This window comes from Panthera onca, chromosome X (assembly GCF_046562875.1).
Source record: "Panthera onca isolate mPanOnc1 chromosome X, mPanOnc1 haplotype 2, whole genome shotgun sequence".
Lineage (NCBI taxonomy): Eukaryota > Metazoa > Chordata > Mammalia > Carnivora > Felidae > Panthera > Panthera onca.
The window spans coordinates 126,453,576-126,479,266 of NC_138357.1; the positions used below are offsets into that span (position 1 = coordinate 126,453,576).

A 25,691-nucleotide genomic window follows, 5' to 3' on the forward strand; every position below is an offset into this window, starting at 1 on the left:
TGCGTTATTTTTAATCTCTTATGCTAAGGTTTATCACGTGGCTCCACTGACCCATTCTTCCACGGCAAGAAATCGCCCCCTTACAATTACAGTTCTGTATTGATGGTGTGGACTCCTCATTTTGGTTTAATAAGATAGGAATAGGGTACGAACAACAAAATGACCGCATGCGTCATAGATGAGAGTGTAGTGTTAACACTAGGGAAGCTTAACATTGTCAGCAGGCAGTTTGCGTCCACAGGGCCCATCCCTTAGGAAACGGGAGTAGACTAATAAAGTGGGCAAATGGATAATTCCACTTGGATGGATTTGGACTTCCAAGATGGCGGGAGGAAAACGCACAAATGCCAGCTGCTCTAGGGTGTTAGGCGGTTGGAGTGTTTCTGCTCGGTGAGTTTAGCTGCTGGCCATCTGCCTTCCATCACCGTGGGGTGTGTTTGGTGAAACAGGAGAGTTGCTGAGCCTTCATCCACCTGAGTCATGGGGTGACTGTCCCTGGAAGACCTAGGGTTGTTCTGTGGCTCCTGAGGGAGAAGGTGCAGGAAGGTGAGCCCACAGCTTTGCTCTGGCCTCACGTCAGTGTGGGGCATCCACAGTCAACATTTAATTCCTCTTCCACCGCCGTTTTCATTTGTGCCTTTCATTTGTGCTGTTTCAATTTGTGCCTTTATCCTCGTCCAAGAATTCCAAAAGCCATATTGGAAGAAATGGGTCGCATGGAACACATGTTTGTTTTTTTTTTGTGTGTTTTTTTTTTTTAATCTGTGGTTAAATGTGGTCAGATTTAGGATGTAGCCAATCTTGTTATTCCTCCAAAGAACATGAGAAGTTCTCATTTGGGGACGAAAATTTTAAAAAAAATCATTGTCATAACTCCCTCTTTACTGAATGAAAGCCAAAAAGATTTTATTTGGAAGTAATCGTTAGTTCCTAACTAATGCTAATAGGACATACAACCCGTGGATTTTTAGCAGCTTCTCTGCTTTGATTATTGTAGATCATTTCTCACTTTGCAAATGACACCGGGATAGAAATACGGCCCTATTGTTGAGTAACGATACAAGGAAGGACACTATTCTAGGTGACACGTAAAACATAGGTGATAATGGGTGGCGACTGAAGCTGTTATTTCCGGATGCTCCTTTTTAATAGCAACGAGAGCATCCAAGTGAAATAGAATATCTCTGCTTCGAATGGATTAGTTAGCTCACCCGTTTTGAAAGCTTCCCAAGTAAAGCATGGTGAAGCACGCACTGAAAGACTCATTTTGGTTTTGTTTGAGGAGTCGGAGTTACTGTGGATGTTTATGACGTGCTGTTAGCAAATGTGGTGGTGTTTTCTGAAGGCTTTCCCCGGTCATGAATGAAATCGTGCTATCCATCAGGGACGTCGCCTTCCCTGTAGATGGAAACATAGAGTCACATGCCTGTACGGGACTTGACGTTTAAAAAAAAACCCTCTTTTCCTCCTCGTTTTTGTGATGATCCTGTGCTCCGGGAAGCCATCGGCCTGTCCCCCGCTTGTGTGTGGCCGGGGACGCTTGCCGCAGCTCTGCGGTGCCCTGGGAGCCGGCACGCTCCCTGAGTTCCCGTCTGCCCCGTGAGCCAGGGGACAAACCCCAGCCTCCCCAACTGCTCACAGGCTGCTAAGTGAATGATTTGTGTGCCCTTCGAATCCATGCTGCAAGTGGGAATCCTTGCTCCTTACCGAGTTACCACTCTGTGTACACGCCGTCTCCCGATGCAGATGATTGCAGCATCGCTACTGGGACACCCCACCTTCATTCACATTTCTGGTTTTTACACCCCCAAAGGTCGGGCTTGGCATGCAAGGTGGCCTCCGGTCCCGGGGGAAATTCCTTTCCCTGATCCACCTCGGTCCCGGTCTTTCCAGCCTTTATAATTAATGTCGTGTGTAATGCGGTAGGTGGCTAAGTGGGGGTAGAGGGGTGCAGTTGGAACCAACGTGGACAGAGGGGACATAAATAAAAAGGGGAAACAAAGAAAAAGAAGCAAGGCACACCAGGAAAGCTGGGAAGCCATCTAGGCATTGCCTTCCTTTGTCAGCAATGTTATAATTTGCTGTGTCCTTGGCTCGTATGCAGTGCGTACATAGGCTCAGAGATCGCTGGAGGGCTGCATGCTCCTTGTCCGTCGTGCATTTAGAAGCAATGCCTACATCATGTGATACGGAGCGTTCGTGCACCCCAATAAAGGAACGCACACGTGCACCGTGGCCGGCAGAAATGGAGGTGGCCCGTGGGGTGTGTTGGGAACAGAAGGGACTGCTTTCTGCCGTGCTGGCTCCACCCTGCAGGGGGACAGCTGACAGGTGGCCCCAATGCCCGCGCACATGGCTAGACCCCAGATGGCTTGCTGCTGCTCGCTGGCCTCTCTTCAGACCCTGCCTTCCTTGAGTCCCTGACAGAAATCACCTTGCCTGGGATTTGAGGGGATTTGTGGGGTTGGCTACACAAATTCGTGACATAACTAGAGATGGGCAGTCAAACGTGATGATGCAGGATGCCATCCCCTTCCAAAGACCACCATGGTGGCCCCCATGTGCTAGTTTTCTATGGGTGCTCAACAGATTGCCACCAGCTTGGTGGCTTAAACGCAGGGCTCATTCATTATCCCACAGTTTCTGTGGGTCCAGAATTTAGGCATGTCTCAGCTGGGTTCCCTGCCCAGGGTCCCACAGAGACACCATCAAGGTACCGGCCCAGCTTCCTTCCTGTCTGGACCTCATGGTCTTCCGAGCTCACTCCGGTGTGGGCAGGTTTCTCTGTTTCTTGGGGTTGTTGGCTCCAAGCCCCTCTCTTGCTGGCTACCGGCAGCCTCTTCACCACAGGACAGCTTACCTCTTTGAGGCCAGCAGGACAATCTTGTACTCAGGTTGGCTGACAAAGACTCTGTCCTAGAATCTCACATACTGTCGTCAAGCCATCGGAATCCCACCTCATTCCCATGTAATGGAACCTGATCCGAGGATGACCCTTCTATGATCTTAGCAGGTGCAGCTCATGCCCAATTGGCTAGGATTCCAGGAGGACTCCACTCATTAGATGTTGCCTCGGGATATCCTCACCATTTCGTTGTTAAATGCCCAAGACATGAGTTTCCTGGAACTCCATAACAAATTACTGTAAACTTGGTGGCTTACGATGGCAGAAGTGTATTCTGTCTCAGCTCAGCAGGCCAGAAGTCCAAGATCAAGATGTTGACATAGTTGGTTTCTTCTGGAGGCTCAGAGGAAGAACTCACCTGTCCCCAGCCTCCCTCTTAGCTTTTAGGGTTTCAAGGAATCTGTAGGGTTGCTTGGCTTGTCCACTCTATGTCTCCATGTCTCTGTCCATCACCTCCTTCTCAGTATGTCTCCATCTGTCTTCCCCTTTTGGAAGGACGCCAGTCATTGGATTTAGACCCCACTTGTAAATCCAGGAGGATTTTACCTCCAGATCCTTAACCATTGACATCTGCAAAGACCCTATGTCTAAATAAGGTCACACCCTGAGTTCTCATTGGATGTGAGTTTTGGGGATGCTGTTCAGTGCATGACCATCCACCCCAAGCTTTGCCCAAGGTCAGATGCTGCCCATCTCCCTGATTTCATTTCACACCAGACTCCCCTGCGCTTTTCTGAAATATTGTCTCATTTCTTTTCATCCTCTTAGCTCCTGGTTCATTGCATATTTATTCCCTTTGTGTCTTCAGGGGAAATACTACTGACCAGCAGATTATTAGAGGGTCGCCAGGATGTATATGTGCCATGTATAGTCACATGGTAACCTGCCCTTGCATAATTGTGTCACAGTAGGAATTTAAAAATTTGGTGTGATTATTAAGTTAATTGTTGCATATTCCAAGAGACTATGGACTTCATAAGAGCAAAGACAGAGCCTCCTTGTGGTCGGTCTCTTCAGCTCTAGCATTTTAGAACAAATGGACAGTGGGAACCCCCAACTTACCTTCCTATGAAAAGCATTCTGTGGCTCTTCTGGGGAAGAAATGGAGACTCTCTGCTAACCGTTCAAAAACCGGGGGTCCTGGCTGTGTTTTCAACACGGAGATTTTACATAGTTATTAACAGAGAAACAAGCCATTCTTCGAAATGAATTCATGCACATAAATGTTGTCTAAGCATCTCGTATGGTCTGAATGTGTTCTCCCAGATTTCACTGGTTGAATTGCTAACCCCCAAGCTGATGGTATTAGGAGGTGGGGCCTTTGGGGGTGATCCATTCATCAGGGTAGAGCCCCCATGATGATTAGTGTTTTTATAAAAGAGACCCCAGAGATCTCCCTCACTGCTTCTGTCATATGAGGATCCAGCAAGAAGACAACCACAGATGGACCAAGAAGCAGGTATCACCATATTCTAAATCCAGTGACACCTTGATCCCAGACTTCCAACCTCCAGAAAGTGAAAATCAAGTATCTGTTGTTTAAACCACTTCATCTATGCTATTTTGTCTCAGCGGTCCAAATGGATTAAGGTCGCATCCCTAGAGAAGACAACAGATACTATGGAGAAATGAAATGGAGAACAGAATTGTCCTCAGTCATAGATCCCATTACACGTACAGAACAATGACAGTGTCATACCCTCAATTCTAGTGTCTTTTTTTTTAAGACTAAAAAAATTATTCAATGGCATTAATTTCTTCATTTGAACACAATAAGGTCATTTGTGACCTCCCATTAATCTTTATTTTCTTCTGCTACAACTTGAAATTAAAAACAAATGTACCAGCTGTGGTTGTCGTACATGGTTTCTTATTCCATTATTAAGTTAAAGTATTATTTTGGCAAATGATGTTTATTTGGACTTGTCCTATTCATTAATAAGATATTTTAAATGGTAGGTTGTTTTTTGTTTGGTTTTTTTTTTTTTTTTTGGTGTATACTCTTCAGTTCTTCTGTGCCATAATTTCCCCGTTCTTTAAAAAAAATTTTTTTTTAATGTTTATTTTTGAGAGAGAGACAGTGCGGGCGGGGGAGTGGCAGAGAAGAAAACACAGAATCCAAAGCAGTCTCCAGGCTCTGAGCTGTGAGCACAGAGCCTGACACGGGGCTCAAACTCACAAACTGCGAGATCATGACCTGAGCTGAAGTCGGACCCTCAACCAAGTGAGCCACCCAGGCGCCCCATAATTTCCCCCATTCTTAACCTTCATCTGACTTCATCCTGCCTGAATTCCTGAGCTTAATGGAGTTTAATTCTCCCTGATTCACTAGATTATTGGAGTGTTTCTTCCTATGCATTTTACTGGGCATTAGGGAGGATATAGTCTTTTATCCTTTGGTCTCTGAAAATCACTTTGTAAAGGACAGATTGGCAAAGGTTTTCTACCCAAACCTGATAGATATCTTGCTTTATCATCAGCTCCAGTTAGCATTGCAGAGAATTCCCAGGGGAGAGAGATCTTGGCACGTTTGTAATCATCCTAAAGACATGGCAGGGGGGTGGGGGTGGCACTTACCACAGGCAAACAGGCAAGCAGTGCATGGACGTGCGTTGGAGCACCAGGACAGGGTGCAGGAAGAACTTCACAGGAGCAGGAGCGGGGGCACCTGTCCTCCCAGGGTCTCATGCCTCCTGTCCTCTCATGTCCCATCCACATGCCTCCTTGAGCGTCTCCTGGCTGGCCAGCTCCTTGGCCGCTTTGAGAAAATGAGCATCGGAGGACCCCGGGGATGCCCGCATGCCTGGGTCCCCTGGCCCTCAATCACAGCCAGGCGTGTTGGGGGGAGCGCTGGGGTGGGGACGGTCAGCATACCCTTCGATACCATTTACCTGGCTCACCTCCCCTTGCACTGGGCAGGTGTGCTGTCCATTAGGGCCTCCAAAGAGGTCTGCTATTGCACACAGACTGAGTGTAATTTCTACTGGGATGCCTGTAACTCTGTTTTCCTTCAGTCCACGAATTTTCAAGGACATTGCCAGGACATGTCTCTGGGTCTAGCTCTCTCCATGCGCTGTTCTGGAGATGACAGGGCTATTGACTCAGAAGTACCGTCTTCAGTCTTCACTGTGATTCCCGCACTGTCTTCTCTGTCTTCGCCATCATCCTACCTGTGTCCTCCACGGGTGCTGTTTCCTTTTCCATCCCCGACTTAGAAACGCTGCTCATGGCCACAAAGTCGTTGCCCCTTTTGATTCCTTTCCGTGAGCCTCCTTTTTTGTTTAGCTTTTCATATGCTTACATAATCTATATGTATTTTACGTATATCTAGAAAAGCACAAATGTTTATACACTATATATTTAATAATACATATTTTATACATGAATTAATTATATATTTATATGCTTATTGATTGCATATTTTATATACTTATATACATTTTATATGCTTATTAAAATGTATTTTATATACTTACTAAATGTATACCTTTATATTTTTAACACTTATTAAATGTATTTTTATATACTTACTAAATATATACCTTTATATTTTTAACACTTATTAAGTATCTGTTTATATATTTGCATGCTGTAAATATATATACAAAATAAATATACATTATATGTGTACTAAGTAAATATATGTATACAAGATAAATATATATAAATCTAAATATATATACTTCCTCAGTGATACCATTCTGTTTTAAATATATATGTATATATGTATGCGTGTGTACAAAATATATGTATATATTTCCTGAGTGATTCTATTATTCATTAAAATGTCTATGTACAAATTTTATACATGTCTTCTATTATTTGATGTTTTACATATATTTACGTGCACACTAAATGTATCATGTCTAATAAATGACAGAAGTATATTCATACATACGTATGTGTATATATGCATGTGTGTCTGTGTATATACTCATGGCCACGTTCACAGAATGGCAGTGGAAAAGCTGACTGATCCTGTGTGTGTGTGTGTGTGTGTGTGTGTGTGTGTGTGTGTGTGTGGCTGTATAGCACAAAAATGTGAGCGTCTGTATCAATGAACACTTTCTTTAGGGGCTCCTGAGTAGCTCAGTCGGTTAAGCATCGACTTTAGCTCAGGTCATGGTCTCGCAGTTTGGGGGTTCAAGCCCCACGTTGGGCTCTGTGTTGCCAGCTCAGAGCCCAGAGCTGCTTCGGATTCTGTGTCTCTCCCTCTCTGTGCCCCTCCCCTCCTCACGCTCTGTGTCTGTCTCTTAATAATAAATAAACGCTAAAAAAAATTTTATATAAGTAAATATATGTTGAACTAAAGCATCAATGCAAACATTATATAATGGTTTCATAAACATAGGCATTGTTTTAAGCATAAATAATTAATCCACAATTTATTTTGCAGTAAAATGAACTTGTCATGCTTCCCTCTTTTTCAAATATGTAGCTAATGGTACTTTTTAAAAAGAAAGACTTCATCATCCTCATGCTAAAATAATTAATCTTATAATAAATAATATAATGAGGGCAGAAGAATGGTGTTTGCCTTCTTCAACCCAAAATTACTCACACTCACTTATTTTTTTTGGAATAGAGATTAGAATGATTTTGTTGCTACCCCAAAAGCTCACTATTTTAAATTAACAAATTTGAAAATATATTGATATTGTGACACACTTAATTTCTGCCCTTGACAGCTTCTGAATGTATAGAAATCTTGTACGTGTCTCAGATTTTATATATTTTATACGATGTATCTTACATACTTCATAAGGTTATTATCAGACCGTTTATTATTAAATATGAGAAGGCTTTCCTTTTAGATATGCTAATATTCACAGGCATGAAAATTGATTTTGTGTATTGATTTCATACCATTATAACGAATACCTCATCTACTGTAATTTGTTTAGCTGATGTCCTAAATTATTTTCCCCTGCTTAGATAATCATGTACAGTAATGACTTCATTGGGTCTCCTTTTGAGTATTTTTGGTTCTCATTATGTTTCTTTTGAGCATATTGACTTGAACTTGCAGAAGTCTCTGAAAAAATGATGATCATGTCGTGATCTCTTTCCTTACATGTTTAGTGAACATTCACATCGTTTACTCTTCCCTAGAGAGTGTTCCATGTAAGGATATGTCTGCACTTCATTTGTGGGATTAGAAAAGGGTTCCCTATTCAAGTAAATAAATATTCCAGATACTAAAGTCCTTTAGTTAAACATATTATCTGTGTCAAATGCTATTTGCCATCTTTCAACGTTTGTTTATTTTTTTGAGAGAGAGAGAGAGACAAACAGAGTGCGAGCAGGGGAGGAACAGAGAGAGAGGGAGACACAGAATCCGAAGCAGGCTCCAGGCTCCAAGCTGTGAGCACAGAGCCCGATGTGGGGCTCGAACTCATGAACCATGAGATCATGACCTGAGCCAAAGTCAGACACTCAACTGACTGAGCCACCCAGGCATCCCATACTTTCCACCTTTCAAATACTTTGTTCTCCCTTGATCTTTCTTTTTTTTTTAATTTTAAATATTTATTTATTTATGAAAGAGACAGAGTGCAAGTTGGGGAGGGGCAGAGAGAGAGGGAGACGCAGAATCCGAATCAGGCTTCAGGCTCCAAGCTGTCAGCACAGAGCCCAGTGTGGGGCTCAAACCCACGAACCGTGAGATCATGACCTGAGCCGAAGTTGGGTGCTTAATTGACTGAGCCACCCAGGCACCCTTCCCTGGATCTTTCCTTGGTTTCCATTTGACTTTGCTCTTTCCACTGTTCCCGAGACCAGTGAAATACCTTCCTTCTTTCTGTGGAACCGTCTACAGCATTCCTACAGTAAACTTCATTCCTATTGGATCATGACATAGTCTTCCTTTAAGAAAAAATGAACATTTTATGTTATTTATCAAAGCGGTCTCTAGGAGACACATCAGAACATGCTAGGCTTCCTCATGGTAACTTCCAGGTTGGTGTGGTCGCCGTTTGAGGGGTCCTTCTGGCGCACAGGGCCTGCCTGTGGAGACCCGGATACTCCTTATACCTGAGGAGGTGTCAGGAATTGATCATGTACGTTCTGTCTGTTGAAGTTCCTCTCTCCTCATGGTAGTTGTCTTCCCCATTATCCTTACATCAGGGTGTTCAAATGGATAAATACAGCACACAGCCATCTCGTTTCCCCTTGAAGACGTACTTCTGTGGTGTCCTATCTCCCGGTGACAATTAGAATTAGATGTCCTGTATTGACGTCTCAGGTGCCCTACGCATTGTTCCTTACCAAGAATGTGTGTTCTACTTCTGTGTCCTCTTCTGTCTGACCATTCTCTTTTCCTGCCTCTGCACCAGAGAAACTACATCCTATTTTCTTCCATGAGAAATGGCCGATGCTTCGCAAAATATTCCCATAGAGTCTCCAGAAGCTGTGGCCCTCGTTTGTTCCCCCCTGCTTCTTGGCCCACAAAACACACGCTGTGTTGTCTTCTATTCTCTTTCCTCACCTTTGAGCAAGTCCAGATGTACCCACATAAGGTGTCTGCTGGTAGATGGCTCTGTGAGAGGTCCTGTCCTGTGCCACTGCTCCAGAAAGTCCTCGTCGCTCAACGGGGCGGTCTCAGACTGCCAGCACTCATACCGTGTTGGGGGGTGGGGAGGGAACCTTACAAATACAGACCCTTTGGGGTGGTGGACCCTATTAAACACCTGTTCAAATTCTATTGCCAATGAGATATCCCTCCAGACAGCACTGTTCCTTGCTAAGATGTTAAGTAAATAAGTATGTGTCGACATGAAGTATTAATTAGGTAGTAGTTAACGGAAGTGTTAGTCAACCTTCCAGTCCTCTGTACTAGCTGAGGATGTGGAAAATGACATCGAGTTTCCTGAGCTTTTTCTGAATTGACCAGTTTTGCAACAATAAGGTGCAGGTGCCATTTCCATGCACCAACCCGCTGTCTTACCTGTATGCTTTGGCTGGATTCCATTTTGTCTCATTTGAACATATACCTAGAAATGTTGGAGGCAGGAGCTTTCCTGAAATAATGCCCAGGCAACCCTCTGATCTAGATTTCCTAGTTTTTTTTTTTTTTTTTTTTTTTTTTTTTTTTTTTTTTTCGTTTGTATAGACAGGCACTTGTTCTCTGTGATAATTGGCTGGATGCAGCATGTGCCCAAGTGTTTCCTGACTTATTTCCTGTCACAGGTATAGAACAATTCCCAATGCGATGGTGCCTCAGGAAGATCCCTGGGCAGGACTGAACTCTCTTTAAAGCTCCTTAATGGGGTTCATAAAAACCCACCAGATGCGACGTTAGCTTTTCTGGTCTTCTTCATTTTCTGTGATGTTCACATCTTTTTGTTTGCTTTTTGGGTATTCCAGTTGGGAAATTTTCATCCGGGAATGCTAAGTAGACACTGTACTGTGAACTTACTTGTTAGGGGAGGACTCTGCAAAGAAGAGGCTTTATCCAAACCTGAAAGCTGGTTGGATATTGACCAGCACGCAGATGTAGCCATGGCAGCAAAAAATGGGTTTTCTTGGTGAAAAGATTGGAATTTGAAGATATTTTAACACTCTTCACCACCTTCTTATTGACTCTTTTATACTGTTAAATATTTGGAGCTGAATTTCATCATTCCCTATTTCTAAGAATGAAAGTAATAATAATATAAGCCAAAATCCATTACCTGGAGAGATTTTCATAAATACCTAAAATTGCATATAATTACCAAAGAAATGAAATCATTAAGCTAGCACTGACTTTGTCTGTGGATCTCAAAATAACATGGTTTTAAAAACGGAACTCGTTTAGCATAAATCTGTAAACACCTAGAGACATATTAAGGTTACATCTTGGCTCAAAGCAAATGGTTTATGGGTTTATAATAGAATGAATTGATTGGCTTAGAGTCATTAAGGGTATGGGATTAAACAGTTGTATTACTGAAAATCCCATTGAAATCCCATTGTACAATCACCACGTAGTATTATTTTCAGAAGTAATGTAATGCTAATGTAAATATATAATGATATTGAAATCAGTGTAAATTAGAGATTATCAAGATGTGTTTAATAGAGCTGGGTAGCATTTTATGTTTACAGCATTACCTAAGGATTCTGAGTCCTTGGGGGCAATGGCTTGAAATAGCTTAAAAATCTCTTTATCAGGGCACCTGGGTAGCTCAGTTGGTTAAGCGTCCAACTTCGGCTCAGGTTGTGCTCTCACCGTTCATGGGTTCAAGCCCCGTGTGAGGCTCTGTGCTGACAGCTTGGAGTCTGGAGCCTGCCTCAGATTCTGTGTCTCCTCTCTCTGCCCCTCCCCCACTTGTGTTCTGTTTCTCTCTGTCTCTCAAAAATAAATAAATGTAAAATATAAACAAAAAAAAATCTATCATTAACACCTAGGACTGTATCCAAAACACAAGTGTGTTCTTCAAGCTTATTGCCACGGTCTTGCCTGAAGAATGAATTATACTTGATAGATGATATTCTGATGATTTAGAGACCTGCCCCCAGTCAGATAGATCTCTCTATTTATTCCTGTCCCAGAATGTCTTCTTTCCTTCAAACCATAATCTACAACACCCAGGTCATGCCTTTCCCTGAATACTAGCTGTCGTTCATGTAGGTATAATTTTTGTTTTCTTTGCTAGACCAAAGGTCTTAGGGCATACTCAATGGCTTATTTGTCTCTGTTTTTTTACTATTTAGTTTGGGGAAGAAAACAAAGCCACCTTGTCACAGACTGACCTACCACCTTGCATAACATATTTTCCCCCATTTGCTAAAATGTTGACTTTTATGTTACTGTAATGTGTTCAGGGCCTGGGTTGGCATCTCAAAACTGTGGCCGGTTGATCTCTTGGACCAAGTTCCATAAGCCCTCTTCCCTACAACTGTCTTCTCTGTATAGTGGGATCAAAAATAGTTCCTGATAAGTGTTCAGTTGGTTACAAAGTACCTGTTTTAGGCCAACATTGCAGATTAGTTAATAACAGTGTCATAATGGGGCACCTGGGTGGCTCAGTCAGTTAAGCATCTGACAAGCTCAGATCATGATCTCACGGTCTATGAGTTCAAGCCCCACGTTGGGCTCTGTGCTGACAGCTCAGAGCTGGGAGCCTACTTCGGATTCTGTGTCTCCCTCTCTCTCTGCCCCTTCCCTACTCACATTCTGTCTCTCTGTGTCTCTCAAAAATAAATAAACATTGAAAAAAAAAATTTTTAAAGGCTCTTTAAATAGATGAGATTAAACACATCTAGTAAATGACAATCTCAAGGATTTATATAAAAATGCTCCTCCTACACTATTTATAATAGAATTAAACAAAAATTTTTATATGCTATTCAATTTAGAAATGTTTATGCTCTGGGGCGCCTGGGCGGCTCAGTCGGTTGAGCATCCAACTTCAGCTCAGGTCATGATCTCATGGTCTGTGAGTTCAGCCCCATTGTCGGGCTCTGTGCTGACAGCTCAGAGCCTGGAGCCTGCTTCGAATTCTGTGTCTCCCTCTCTCTCTGCCCCTCACCTATCTGCACTCTGTCTCTTTCTCTCTCAAAAAGTAAATCAACATTACAAAAAATTTTTTTAAATAACAGCGTCAAAATGAAATAACTGTTGTAGCAATAGACCAGCAGGACAGGTAGGTGAAGTGAACGTTTTTACTCTGTCACCGGCTAGTATGAATTACAGACACAATTATGTGCTGTAAAGCCTGTTATGTAATTATCAGCTGTGTCACCAACTAGGTCTTGCATTGTTGGGGCAAGTTATCTACAGTTGGTCTCCTTCAACTTCTTGACCTGTAAAATCTTGACCTGTAAGATGTCAAGTATAAGGACTCTGGGCTCCTTGGAAAAGTGTCCGATTCTAGAAATGGGGTAGGAAATAGACAAGATGAATCTGGAACACTTTACAATAAGTAAGTGCTAACGAAATAAAATAAAACACCCAAACACAACAAACCAAACCGTAATGATAGGGGTCTATTGAAGGGGCACAGAAGCCTAATAAAAGTGTTCTCAGTGGCCAGTACTGGAGCAATTCAAGCAACAAAATAGTTAGTGGATTGTAACTGAGTATAAAGTAAATATCCATAACCTCATATTGATATCAGTGACTGAATGAAGAAAGGAAACATGATTTATGAGTTTCCTATTTGTGCTGTAATAAATTACCACATAGTTACTGGCTTAAAACAACACAAATTCATCTTACAGTGTTGGAGGTCAGAAATCCCAAGTGGATCTCACTGGGTAGCATTAAAGTATTTCACAAGATGGCGGCCCTTTGGAGGATCCAGAGGAAAATCTCTTTGTTGCCTTTTTCAGTTCGAGAGGTCACCTGTATTTCTTGGTTGATGGGCCCTCCTCAATCTGCAAAGTCCACAGGTGTCATATTTTGCAACATGTCTCTGGCACTGATTCTCTTCTTTCGCCTCCTTCATCCACTCTGAAGGACTCTTGCGATGGCATTGGGCCCACTGGATAATCCTGGATAATTTCCTTATTTAAAAGTCTTCATTGTATCTGCAACTTCCGTTCCCCCTTGTCACGTATCACATCATATTCTCAGGTTCGGGGGATTACAGTGTGGATCTCCTAAGGAATGGGTCGCATGATTCTCCCTCCCACGGGGGGTGGAGACACATCTCCCATGAAGAAGCATTCTCGATGATTTGTGTGGATCCTCTCCCTCAAGCCAGTGGAGCATGAATCTCTACTCCTGCGGTTTGGCTGTGAATGCTGACTTCCTTCCAGAGAGCATCATTCTGAGAGGAGCATAGAACATGACACTTGACAGTGGAGAAAGCAGTCAAGCACACCTCAGCCAGGTGGTCAAGGCCAACATCAGCAGTGATGAGTCACGGTGACAGCATACACGCTTGATATGATGTGACGATGAGGGCACTTGACTTCTGTGGGCTTCCTCCCCAAATTTTACAACCCCATAAAATCATGAAAAAGCAGACAAACCCCAATTGTGAGATATTCTACAGATTTCCTATAGACAGTCAAAACTGTCAATATCAGATAAAGGGCTAGTATCTAAAATCTGTAAAGAAATTATCAAACTCGACACCCAAGAAACAAATAATCCAGTGAAGAAATGGGCAGAAGACATGAATAGACACTTTTCCCAAGAAGACATCCAGATGGCCAATAGACACATGAAAAGATGCTCAACATCACTCATCATCAGGGAAATACAAACCAAAACCACAATGAAACATCACTTCACATGTGTCAGGATGGCTAAAATAAAAACACAAGAAACAACAAGTGTTGGTGAATATGTTATGAAAAAGGAACCCTTGAATACCTGTCAGAGTGGCTAAAATTAACAACTCAGGCAACAACAGATGTTGGCAAAGATGTGAAGAAAGAGGAACACTTTTGCGCTGCTGGTGGGAATGCAAGCTGGTGCAGCCAGTCTGGAAAACAGTATGGAGGTTCCTCAAGAAAGTAAAAATAGAACTACCCTATGACCCAGCAATTACACTACTAGGTATTTATCCAAGGGATACAGGTGTGCTGTTTCAAAGGGACACAGGCACCCCCATCTTTATAGCAGCACTATCAACAATAGCCAAAGTATGGAAAGAGCCCAAATGTCCATCGATGGATGAATGGATAAAGAAGATGTGGTATATAGATACAACAGAATATTACTCAGTCCTAGAAAGAATGAAATCTTGCCATTTGCAACAAGGTGGAATGAACTAGAGTGTATTATTCTAATTGAAATAAGTCAGTCAGAGAAAGACAGATATGATTTCACTCATGTGGAATTTAAAAAACACAACAGATGAACACAGGGAAAGGGAAGGAAAAATAAGATAAAAACAGAGAGGGAGGCCAACCATAAGAGACTCTTAAATACAGAGAACAAACTGAGGGCTGCTGGAGGGGAGGAGGGGAGGATGGGCTAGATGGGTGATGGGCATTAAGGAGGGCACTTGCTGGGATGAGCACTGGGTGTCATATGTGAGAGGTGAATCACTGGGTTCTCCAATACTACACTGTTGGTCAACTAACTTGAATTTAAATAAAATCTGGGAAGGAAGAAAAAAAACCTGCCTAGGTCATCAAAACTCAGAAAATTCTGAGGAACTCTCACAGCCAAGAGCTTAAGAAGCCATGAGGACTGAAATGGGATGTGGACAGTTTTTGGTAAAAACTGAGAAAATCTGAATACATGTCAGGCTTTAGTTAATTATAGTATTTCAGTCTTGGCTCATTAATTATAACAAATGTACCAGACTAATGTTAGATGTTAATAACAGAGGAAATTGGGTGTGAGACATATAGCAAGTCTCTGTACTATCTTCACAATTTTACTTAAAATTGAAAACCGGTCCTAAGATTTAAGTTACTAAGAAAAAAACCCCCAAAACATGCAGACATCAGTCATACGCCCCTTCTCTGATTCCTAAATGGAATTCCCTGACGCCCAGCCCCTGGGAAGCACTATTCGTCATTCTATTCTGTTTTTACAAGTTCAGCTTTTTTAGAATCCACACGTAAGTGGGATCATACAATATTTGTCTTTCTCTGTCTGACTTATCTTGGTTATGTATAATGCCCTTAAGATCCGTCCACATTGTTGGAAATGGCAGGATTCCCTTCTTTTTCATGGCCAAGTAATATTCCACTGTGTATATATAATGTATATAAATGACAGATTTATGCAAAATCTGTAATATACCACATTCACCCATTGATGGACACCTGCTATCATTAGGAAGTGTAGAGTGTATAATTGACATACAACTCAGGTGTAACAGGGACACCCACAAAATCCTACTGTAATACATTAATAAAGACGCGATTTCCTCCTGGGAACACGCCCTTGAGCTGCCGGCCCTTAGACTGGGCGGCATAAGGTTTGCAGAGTTGAAGAATAAGTTTGGGCAGGGGGTAAGTTAGATCAGTCTTAGTCTCAGTAGCTAGGAAGAAAATTCTGCATGAGCAAAATGTGGGAGACAGAAAACCACAGAAAATGTATAGGGAACTATGAAAAACAATGCCACTTCTGGCGATAACATGAGCCAACATTTGTGGAGTGCTTGCTTTGTGCAAGACACCATCCGTGTGTTACTGGAGAACCAGCAGATTTGAAGGAAGGTTGTGCCTGATCTTTTTAGGTACATGATTCTTTTAAGCTCTTCAGAAATTGCCGATGATTGTTTACACTGCTTTACTTTTGCCTAGTCTTAATTATTTTAGGGTATAATCATGATAGTGTTGTGCTTGGTCATCATAATTATGTAGGTACTTCATACCCTATGTCGGTGTTCCCTTTTTTATTGCACTATAGTGATATGGAAATTAGGACCACATACCAAAAAAAGTAATTTTCTGAAAAGGTAAACATGTACCCTTAGGAAAAACTATCATGTTGGCTTTGATTTCCAAATTTCAAGTGCACTGGGGATCCAGACACACTTCTGATCTAAAACGATTTGTTGGGACGCCTGGGTGGCTCAGGCAGTTAAGCGTCCAACTTCGGCCCAGGTCATGATCTCACAATTTGTGGTTTCAAGCCCTGCGTTGAGCTCAGAGCCTGGAGCCTGCTTCAGATTCTGTGTCTCCCTCCCTCTCTGCCCCTCCTCCACTCACACTGTGTCTCTCTCTCTCTCTCTTAAAAATAACTAAACATTAAAAAAATAAAAATGGTTTCTTGGATTGAGGTATGTGTTGGGATGTTAGGAAGCTGTGTGCTGGTGTGAGTATGTACGTGGCTGTGTGTGTTCTGTGTGTGTGTGTGTGTGTGTGTGAGAGAGAGAGAGAGAGAATGTGTACCTCATGGAGAGAAGCAGATGGCTACGACAGCGATCTTAGAGTAGGTTGTGCAGTTGTCACAAAAGCGTCCAAAATTTTAGCAGCTTGCGACAACAACAATAGCTTATTTCCCTTTTATGATGTTTGTGTCCATTTGGGGCTGACTGATTGTTCTCTACTCCCTCTTCTTTCCCAAACAAAAACTTGAAGTGGTAGTCCCCATGCGGGACATGCTGGTCTGGTTTTAGAGGGAAAGAAATACGGCAGAGACGCGATGCCTCCTAATGTTTTCGCCTGGGGGTGACGTATGTCTCTTCCAATCACATTTCGTTGGCCAAGAGTGCTAGGTTAGCAGGTGTGGATGGTAAGACACCTCCCTGGGGCAGGGCATTGGATCTTTTGAGCAAATCACAGGGTCCTTTATAGACAGTGTGTTGGCTGAACATTGCCACACTGGAAAAGACATGAGAGGCATTCATCCCCTTACGTTTGTGTCCTTGTTGACATTTCTATTGTTTGTATCATGATGTCTTCTGCGTTCTCACTGAAAAGAACAATGAACAGCTCTTTTGTGACCAGTCAGCAAAGTTCAAAAGCAGATAGAGGTTGCAAAAGTCGTCATCTGCAGTAAGATATCGTCCTGCTTTCCAAAGGCTTCAGTGACTTGTGATTCTTAAAAATAGTTTGAGAGCCTTCTTTGGGGACATTCAGTTAAGCATCTCCTGGCACAACAGATTCAGGAATTGCAAAGTAGGGAGGGTTTTGCATAAGTCCAAACAAATTTCATTTTTAGGGGAAGATTGTGCAATAGTCCCCAAGTCAGACACAGGGAAACCCAAAGGTAACTGGACAGATTTTATTGGTGATGCTGGACAAGTGACTCTTCCTCTATGTAGAATGCAAGGGGACGAAATGCCAAAGGTCCCAGCTCTCTGTAATTCCAATGCCACAACCGAAAACTCTCCTGGCATAGAGAACCACCCAGTTGCCAGAAGTCTGTGTTCCGACTACGGAAAGAAGGTTTTCATCAGAGTTAAAACGATGCCCATGGGGTCAAAATCTTCCAGAATCTCTTGGCAAGGAGAATGAATATGTATACCTATATACATATCTACAGAGGTTTATCATTTTTTAATACAACATTTCTGGAGGTATCTTAGGGCAAATAAAAGCCAATTTCATTTTCAACATGAGTTTTCTAAATACAGGTGCAGGAAAAGCATCCAGCATAATTCAATATTAAATTAGTTCCAGCTTTTAAATGCATTGTGATTTAATCTCAAGCTCTCAGAGATTGTGTGAGGAGGTAATATATCCTATCAGCTGAACGTTTTAATAAAAAGGAGAGACTCCTGTAAATCTAATATGATTTGTGTTTTATTCCCAAGAACAGAAATATTTCAATAACCAAATTCACAACAACAAAAAAATGTTTATGTGAAGCTATGCAGTGCCTTGAGATTTTAATAAAAAGCACAAACATATATCAGGGACCTATGCACTTTTAGGTTTGATTCCAACCAAAGAAAGTATGAAAAGAATTCTTCCTAATTCCAAAAGAAAGAACAAATTATTATTCATATTTCTCTCAATCTGTCTTCCCAAGCCAATCAGAGCAAACATGCAAAAAATACATGCAAAAAACAAAAACCCTCCTATTATTTTCACTATTACAGTGAGGCATTTTGAAACTGGTAGAAAATTACAAAGAATTAGACTTTGGTTTTACTGTAGTCACAGATACATGGACAACGGAGGATAAGTTGATTGGCAGAACATTTCACAACGATTAGGAAAATCTCAAGCACGTGAAAGTCACATAATAAATGTCTGTGGGATGAATCCTAGGTATTTGACCTCAAGACCACACCCAGTAAGTCAGCAATTCCATATCTCTTCATATGTCTTGGAGCAGAAGCCTTCAAACTTGGGGATGCCATCACAAAGTGTGTTCAAAATAGACGTCTGCCGATGACTTCAGAGAAATCCACCGGCTTCCATATGTTCTGTTTCCTAAGGCTTTTGATCACCAAGAATCCTCCTTCCACATTAAAAAGGAATGCCCTTGGGGCACCTGGGTGGCTCAGTTGGTTAAGTCTCCCACTCTTGGTTTCGGCTCAGGTCATGATCTCACAGTTCAGAAGATTGAGCCCCGCGTCAGGCTCTGCATTGACAGTGGGGAGGCTGCTTGGGATTCTCTGCCTCCCTGTGTCTCTGCTGCTCCCTCACTAAAGCTCTCTCTCTCAAAATAAATAAATACATTAAAAGAAAAAAAAAAAGGAATGCTCTTGACTTCCCATAGTCGACCTTGTCCCGTATCACCCTCCTGTCCTGTGTCACCAAGGCATGGAATGAACAGAAATTCCAAATGGGGATGTCAGGAAGCCTGTTCGTTGAAGGCTGCATTAATTAGACAGGCTCCCCAGCCTTGCCTGTATTTTCCCTGAGTGCAACTCGATCTGGTTCAGATGTTGTGATTCCAGGTGGGGGGGGGGGGTGGGGGTGGAATGAAGATCAGTGATGCTGATTGCTTCAGATGCAGAAAGTGAATTCATCTGTGGGGGCCCCATTTTTCAAGGTACATATGCTTTGGATGAAACCCTCTGAATGAAGTGTTTCGTGTTATCTTTCAGATCGATGTTCCAGTAAGAGTGAGAGCGTATGTTAAGATGTATGTGTGGAGTATTTATTCGTGGTACCCACTGGCGGCCAAGGCTGGCATCTTTAAAGCATCCATACCTGTCTTTAGAAGGAATGGGTTTACCAGTGAGTTAAGTGATGAGGCATGGGCACTCTCTCATGGATCAGATCCCATTCAGCTTATTATTGCTGAAATGAGCCCATTACTGAATTAGAAGATTAAAGAAGCGTTCCTCTGTGGCCGAGGGACAAAGCGATCAATCACACACATGTGTGATGGCCGGGAAAAGCATTTATGTCCCCTGTAGCCCATTACACAACTTCCCGTGTGATGAAAATAATGCATTTGGCTAAGACACACTCTTTTTGTATTTAAGAAAACAAGTCTACCTTCTGCTTGGAATTTGCACTGTTAAGAGACCCCAAAAAATGTGAACCAATAAATACATACTTAATATGATATCTCATTTCGAAAGCAATACTTTAAAGGTTTTCCATATTCTATCATTTCATTACGTTCTCGCATAAATGACGCGATCATCTCACACTGTCTGATGACTGTGTTTGAGGATTTCCATACATAACTGGCAACAAAGGTAATGGATAATAAAAAGAGGAATTATGAAATTATTTTCTTGCCTTGAAATGTTAAAATCAGCATCTAGAGGATTTTCACTGATTTTCCTTCCCTTTCCCATGCTCTACCTTTTCTGAATTCTCTGCAAAGTAGTTCTGCATTTAGGGTACAGAGTACTCTTTTCAATAGTTTTACTTTTGAAAATGATGCACATAAACCATGAGAAGTGCACATCAGAAACACAGGTATAAAAAAATGATGGACACCCTTCAAGGACCAGCGACATTGAGATATTTTATTTATAAAATCATACTTAAATTTTAATAATGGAACAGCTATGCATTTGTTTGAAGTTGCTTAAATATTCCCTTTAATATTTACAGCTATTTCCCCATGGAGGTTTCATAGAGGGCCTAATTATTAGATGTAAAGGAATATTTTTCTGGCACTTGGAGGATGGTATAGACTTGGAGTGGGTGGAAAAAAAAACTCATGGCGTGTATGGATTTTGAAATGCCTTTTTTTTTTTTTTTTTTGGCTTGTGCAAGATGGGTTTACTGCGGAATGAATCCCACCAGAATCTTTTCCCCATAGCTCACGATTCTAACTAAATTAGATATTGAGGATAACTCCATTGTTTTTTTAAAGGACATTTAATTAGCTATATTTGCGAAGAAAAATGCAGCAACAACTTACTAAACATGAACAAAAAGGTGAAACATTAAGTACACACTGAACATTAAAGGTGATACCTAATGATGTTTCTGGGTCATACTGTGCTATATGAAATTAATTCAAAATTGCAGTTTGGCAAATAAGTTCTGTCAAAATCTCGGTGGGTGATTTTTTTTTTCTTCAGTTGACAAGCTCGTTTGAAAATTTGTGTGTAAAGGCAGAGGATCTAGAATGAGCAGATTATCTTGACAAAGCAGAATAAAGTTGGCTGGCTTCTCCTTCCCCATTTTATTTATTTATTTATTAAAAACCTTTTTTTTAACGTTTATTTATTTTTGAGACAGAGAAAGACAGAGCATGAACAGGGGAGGGACAGAGAGAGAGGGAGACACAAAATCTGAAACGGGCTCCAGGCTCTGAGCTGTCAGCACAGAGCCCGATGTGGGGCTTGAACTCACGGATTGTGAGATCATGACCTGAGCCGAAGTCAGACACTTAACCGACTGAGCCACCCAGGCGCCCCACTCCTTCCCCATTTTAAAGCATACCATAAAGCTATAGTCTTCAGGACAGGTAGGGACTCATGGGGATAGAAACGCAGGATGGAATATAATTAAAAGAGTCCAGGAATAAATAGAGTCCTGGCATTTATAGTCAACTGGCTTCAGCAATATTGTCTCAAGAATTTAAGGAGGGAACGTTAGCGTTTCAATCAATGGTCCTAAAACAGTGAGATACTCATATGCAAACAATGAATTTCAACCCTAACCTCATATCATACACTGAAAGTAACTCAGACACTTAAAAGGTGAAGAATGACAACTGGTTAGCATTGAGGGAAAAACATGAGAGAAAATCTTCAGGATCTTGGCTTGGGCAAGGATTTCTCAGATATGATATGCAAAGCAACAAGCTTTGAAAGAAAATGGACAAAATCGACCTCATCACAATTAAAAACAAACGTTTGCACTTCAAAAGACACCACTAAGAAAACTGAAAGAGAAGCCACACAGACTGGGAGAAAAGATTTGCAGATCATATTTCTGGAAAAAGACTTGTATCTAAAAAATATAGGGGCGCCTGGGTGGTTCAGTCGGTTAGGCGTCCGACTTTGGCTCAGGTCACGATCTCATGGTTCATGAGTTCAAGCCCCATGTCGGGCTCTGTGCTGACAGCTTAGAGCCTGGAGCCTGCTTCAAATTCTATGTCTCCTTCTCTCTCTGCCCCTCCCCCACTTGTACTCTGTCTCTATCAAAAATAAACGTAAAAAAATTAAAAAAAAATAAAGAACACTTAACAATTCAATAATAGGGGACACAGAACCCGATTTAAAGAAAAAATTTTAACATTTATTTATTTTTGGGAGACCGTGAGAGACAGAGACTCCTTGTAATTTCCACATGTCAGAAGTTCTCAATTTTGCATTTTCTTGCATGTACTCTTTCTAGTTATTTTAAATGTTACGTTTGGGGGGCTCCTGGATGGCTCAGTTGGTTAAGCATCCGACTTCAGCTCAGGTCATGATCTAATGGTTTGTGAGTTCGAGCCCCACATCGGGCTCTGTGCTGGCAGCTCAGAGGCCGGAGCCTGCTTCGGGTTCTGTGTCTCCTTCTCTCTCTGCCCCTTCCCCATTCACCCTCTCCCTCTCTCTCAAAAAAAAAAAAAAAAAAACAAAAAAACATTAAAACAGTTAAAAAAAAATTAAACATCAATTTGCCACATAAAATAGCAGTTCCACTCCTAGATATCTACCCAACAGAAAGAAACACCTATATCCTAACGTAAATATTGTGCCCACATGTTCTGAGCAGCATTCTAATAGCCACCACGTGGAAACAGTACAAGCAGCCACCAGCAGATGAATGGAAAAACAAAATTCGGTCTATCCATACAGTGGAATATTATTCATCCATATAAAAGAATCAAGTACTAATCCATGCTATAGCATAAATGACTTTGAAAACACGCTAAGGGAGAGTGTCTGCTTTAGACACGAAAGACTGGGCATTATACGAATTCCTTTATACCACATGCCCCAAGATGGCAAATGTAGAAAGACAGAAAGGAGGTTAATGAGACGGAGGCTAGGAACATGGCACCTATGATTAGAACACAGTCTTTCTGGGTTGATGCAAATGTTCTAAAATTGGATTATGCTGATAGTTGCCACAACTCCGTTAAAAAAAATCATCGAATCTTATACTGTGATGAGTTGATTTTATGGGATGTAAATCATGCTTCAGTAAAGCTCTTAAAAATCATGCTTTGGTTAACCAGAAAGTTTGGTAAAGAATCAAAGAGGCAGTAGATTACCCTGGATTGCTACTTAATCAGCCTTGGAACTATGTTATCAAAATTGTAAAAGCATTCGTAGTCTTTAGAACTTTCCTCTCTTTGTTGGGGAAGGTTCCCTAACCATTGCCTCTCATCCAGCCCAGGATGTGTTTCAGGTCACTCACACTTTACTTACAAAATCTTCTTACAGGGAGGAATGCACATTTTTTTGTTCCAGAAATGAGGGAGGACTTGTAACACAGATTTGTGGATCACTCCCGTAGCATACTTCTCCAAGAAGGGCATCCCTTATAAGCTTCTATGTAGTTTTGTCATAAATTCAGTCCATGAGTTCACTTTGAAATAGGTTCTATACTGATAAACCCCGACAAACACAACCCAGAGACAGTCAAGCTAATTTGATTTTTTAAAGTTCTTTTAGGTATTTATTCATTTATTTTTAAAAAGTTTGTTTATTTTGAGAGAGATTTCATGCACATGCATGAGCAGAAGAGGGGCAGAGAGAGAGAAGGAGACAGAGAATCCCAAGCCGGCCCTGAGCTGTCAGCGCAGATCCTGATGTGGGGCTTGATCTGAGGAACCACAAGGTCATGACCTGAGCTGAAATCAAGAGTCGGACCCTTAACCAATTGAGCCAACCGGGTGCCCCTTTTTAGATATTTAAATGCAGTAGGATTGTGGGCAATAAATAGATGTTGATATCAAGGTAATGACTATAATAGATTGGGATGTCAGCATCATGATACTTTCTAAGGGACCAGAAATGAAAGTTTTGTAAGGAGAGGTGGTTTCTATAAGACTTGACTCTAATTTTAGGTGGATGAGGGTGGAATTAGGCTGGAGTTTCTAGGGGTCCCAGGCACCTCTCTGCAGCTGTCTTCAACGACCTTATGTTGGTAGCTTGAAATTATCGACAGTGGGGATATTTAAGCCTCAAAAATCAACAAATCAGATTTCCCACCCACCTAGGTGTGCTCAAAATCAACAAATCAGATTTCCCACCCACCTAGGTGTGCTCATTAAAAGGTGTTAAACCACATAAAATAGAAAATATGCAAGCCTTCTCTGACTACAAAAACACCACAGTTTCACATTTTGGCTTCACAACATGCTGAGTTCTTTTGAGTTACTTAGAACTTCTAGAAGGATGTGGTTCAGACCTTTTTGAAGCTACTGGATCTGGAGTATGCATGTCCTGATTGTGTCTATCTATGAAAAGAAGACAATTGAGCTAATTAACCAAACAATTCAAGCATTATTAAATGTTTTGTCATCTTGTATCTGGAAAATATAAAGAGGAAAATGGTGCACTGCATACCGAATATAGAAGAGAGTGTTTGTGGTATAGTTGAGGAACCCCCCACCCGCCATATTTTGTCTACATAGACATTCTTATCTGGTTTAAATTTCAGGTCATCAAGGTAGGTGACTTTATTATATACTTATCTTAAATTCAATGAGTGATAACACTGAAGTAATATTTAATAAGTGTTTCAATCAGAGAGAGCATGATTGATAATGTTTTAACTTAAGAAATCCTGATTGAAAGTGCTGGTTTTGTTGTTGTGTTTGTTTTTATACTAAACAGGAGCAAATATTGAGTAGTTCTCTAGACACTGGTGAGAGGTGAATTTCATGATTCAAATTAATAAATCAACTGACATTTCTGATTTGTATTTGAAACGCTGTGTTTTAAGTTCATCTGCATGGAACTAATGTCAATTTTAAGTATTTTATTGAAAGTCCTTCTGTGTTTATTGCATAAATGTGTTTCTTCTTCCATTATGGAATTTTATAACCAAAGTGTATCGGTGACATTTCATGAATTTATGTAGATTATAATATGTTAAAATTAGAGGGACATTGAATACTTCATGTGCTTTTCTTTTGAGAATGTGGAAAATCTTTTTTAATAATTTAATTTTCTTTTTTTTCAAACTCACATTAGCTCTTTTTTTTTTCCTTTTTTTTTTTGCAGTACTACCATTATAACCCCCCAAACTGCATTTTCACAGGATAGAGAATATTTTTCGCAAGTAACATTTTGAATTTGTTCTTCTTGACATCTTTATGTTTTTATGCATTTTGCATCGACCCCCTACCTCATTTTTTTTGAAATCCAAATGTAACAAATTTCAACTTTTTGTGTGACATTTTTTTTTTCTTTTACTGGGTAGTATCTCTCTTCTGGTTTTTTTGCAAACCTGTTGTTTTTGAATTCTCTTTTTTTTTCCCTTTATTTTCCTTCTCATTATGACCCCAGGAGCCAACACAAAGAAAAACGCAGATGATATAACCAGTAATGATCGTGCTGAAGATGAAGGTATTTTTTGTTTTTTCAAAGCTCGACCCTGATGCATGATTTTATATCTCTCTCTCTGTTTTTTTTTTTTTATTTCAACCTCTTTTTCCTCCCCTTCTCTGAAACGAGTACACTTTTGTGTGCTTTTTTTATTTTCTTCTTGTTTGGAAACCACTGTGCTTTTTAATCTCAATTACCCTGTCGCTGAATGCAAACCACCCATAAGAAGTATAAACATTTCTAAATATGAAGTGAGTTGATACAAAAATGTTATTTACAAGGCATCGTATGTTTTTCTTTTCCTTTTTCCTTTTTCCCCCCTTTTTTTGGCTTGGTCATAAGAAGAGGAAATGAAATTTTAGCACATGCATGTATACTTTCTTTTCTTCCTTCCAAAGTTATTTGTAAGTTAATATTGTATTTTGGAGATTTGGTTTTCTTAATTCCTTCTACGAGCTGCCAAACTCTGTGAGACACCTTCATAGAACTTTTTGGGTGTCTGGCATTTCTGGTTTTGGTTGTTTCTT

General features: G+C 41.1%; 1 protein-coding gene across 6 annotated transcripts in view; it reads left to right on the forward strand.

The window, feature by feature from the left end:
* LOC145714208 (neuroligin-4, X-linked) overlaps positions 1 to 25,691 on the forward strand; it is a 312,054-nt gene that overhangs the window by 160,925 nt on the left and 125,438 nt on the right. For 5 of the 6 annotated variants that reach the window (XM_081793443.1, XM_081793446.1, XM_081793444.1 and 2 more), the window contains exon 5: positions 25,126 to 25,185. The exons of the other annotated variant lie outside the window; for it this stretch is intronic. In XM_081793443.1, the coding sequence (XP_081649569.1) occupies positions 25,126 to 25,185 (60 nt within the window). The remainder of the gene's footprint in view (positions 1 to 25,125; positions 25,186 to 25,691) is intronic. 6 annotated transcript variants of the gene reach the window in all.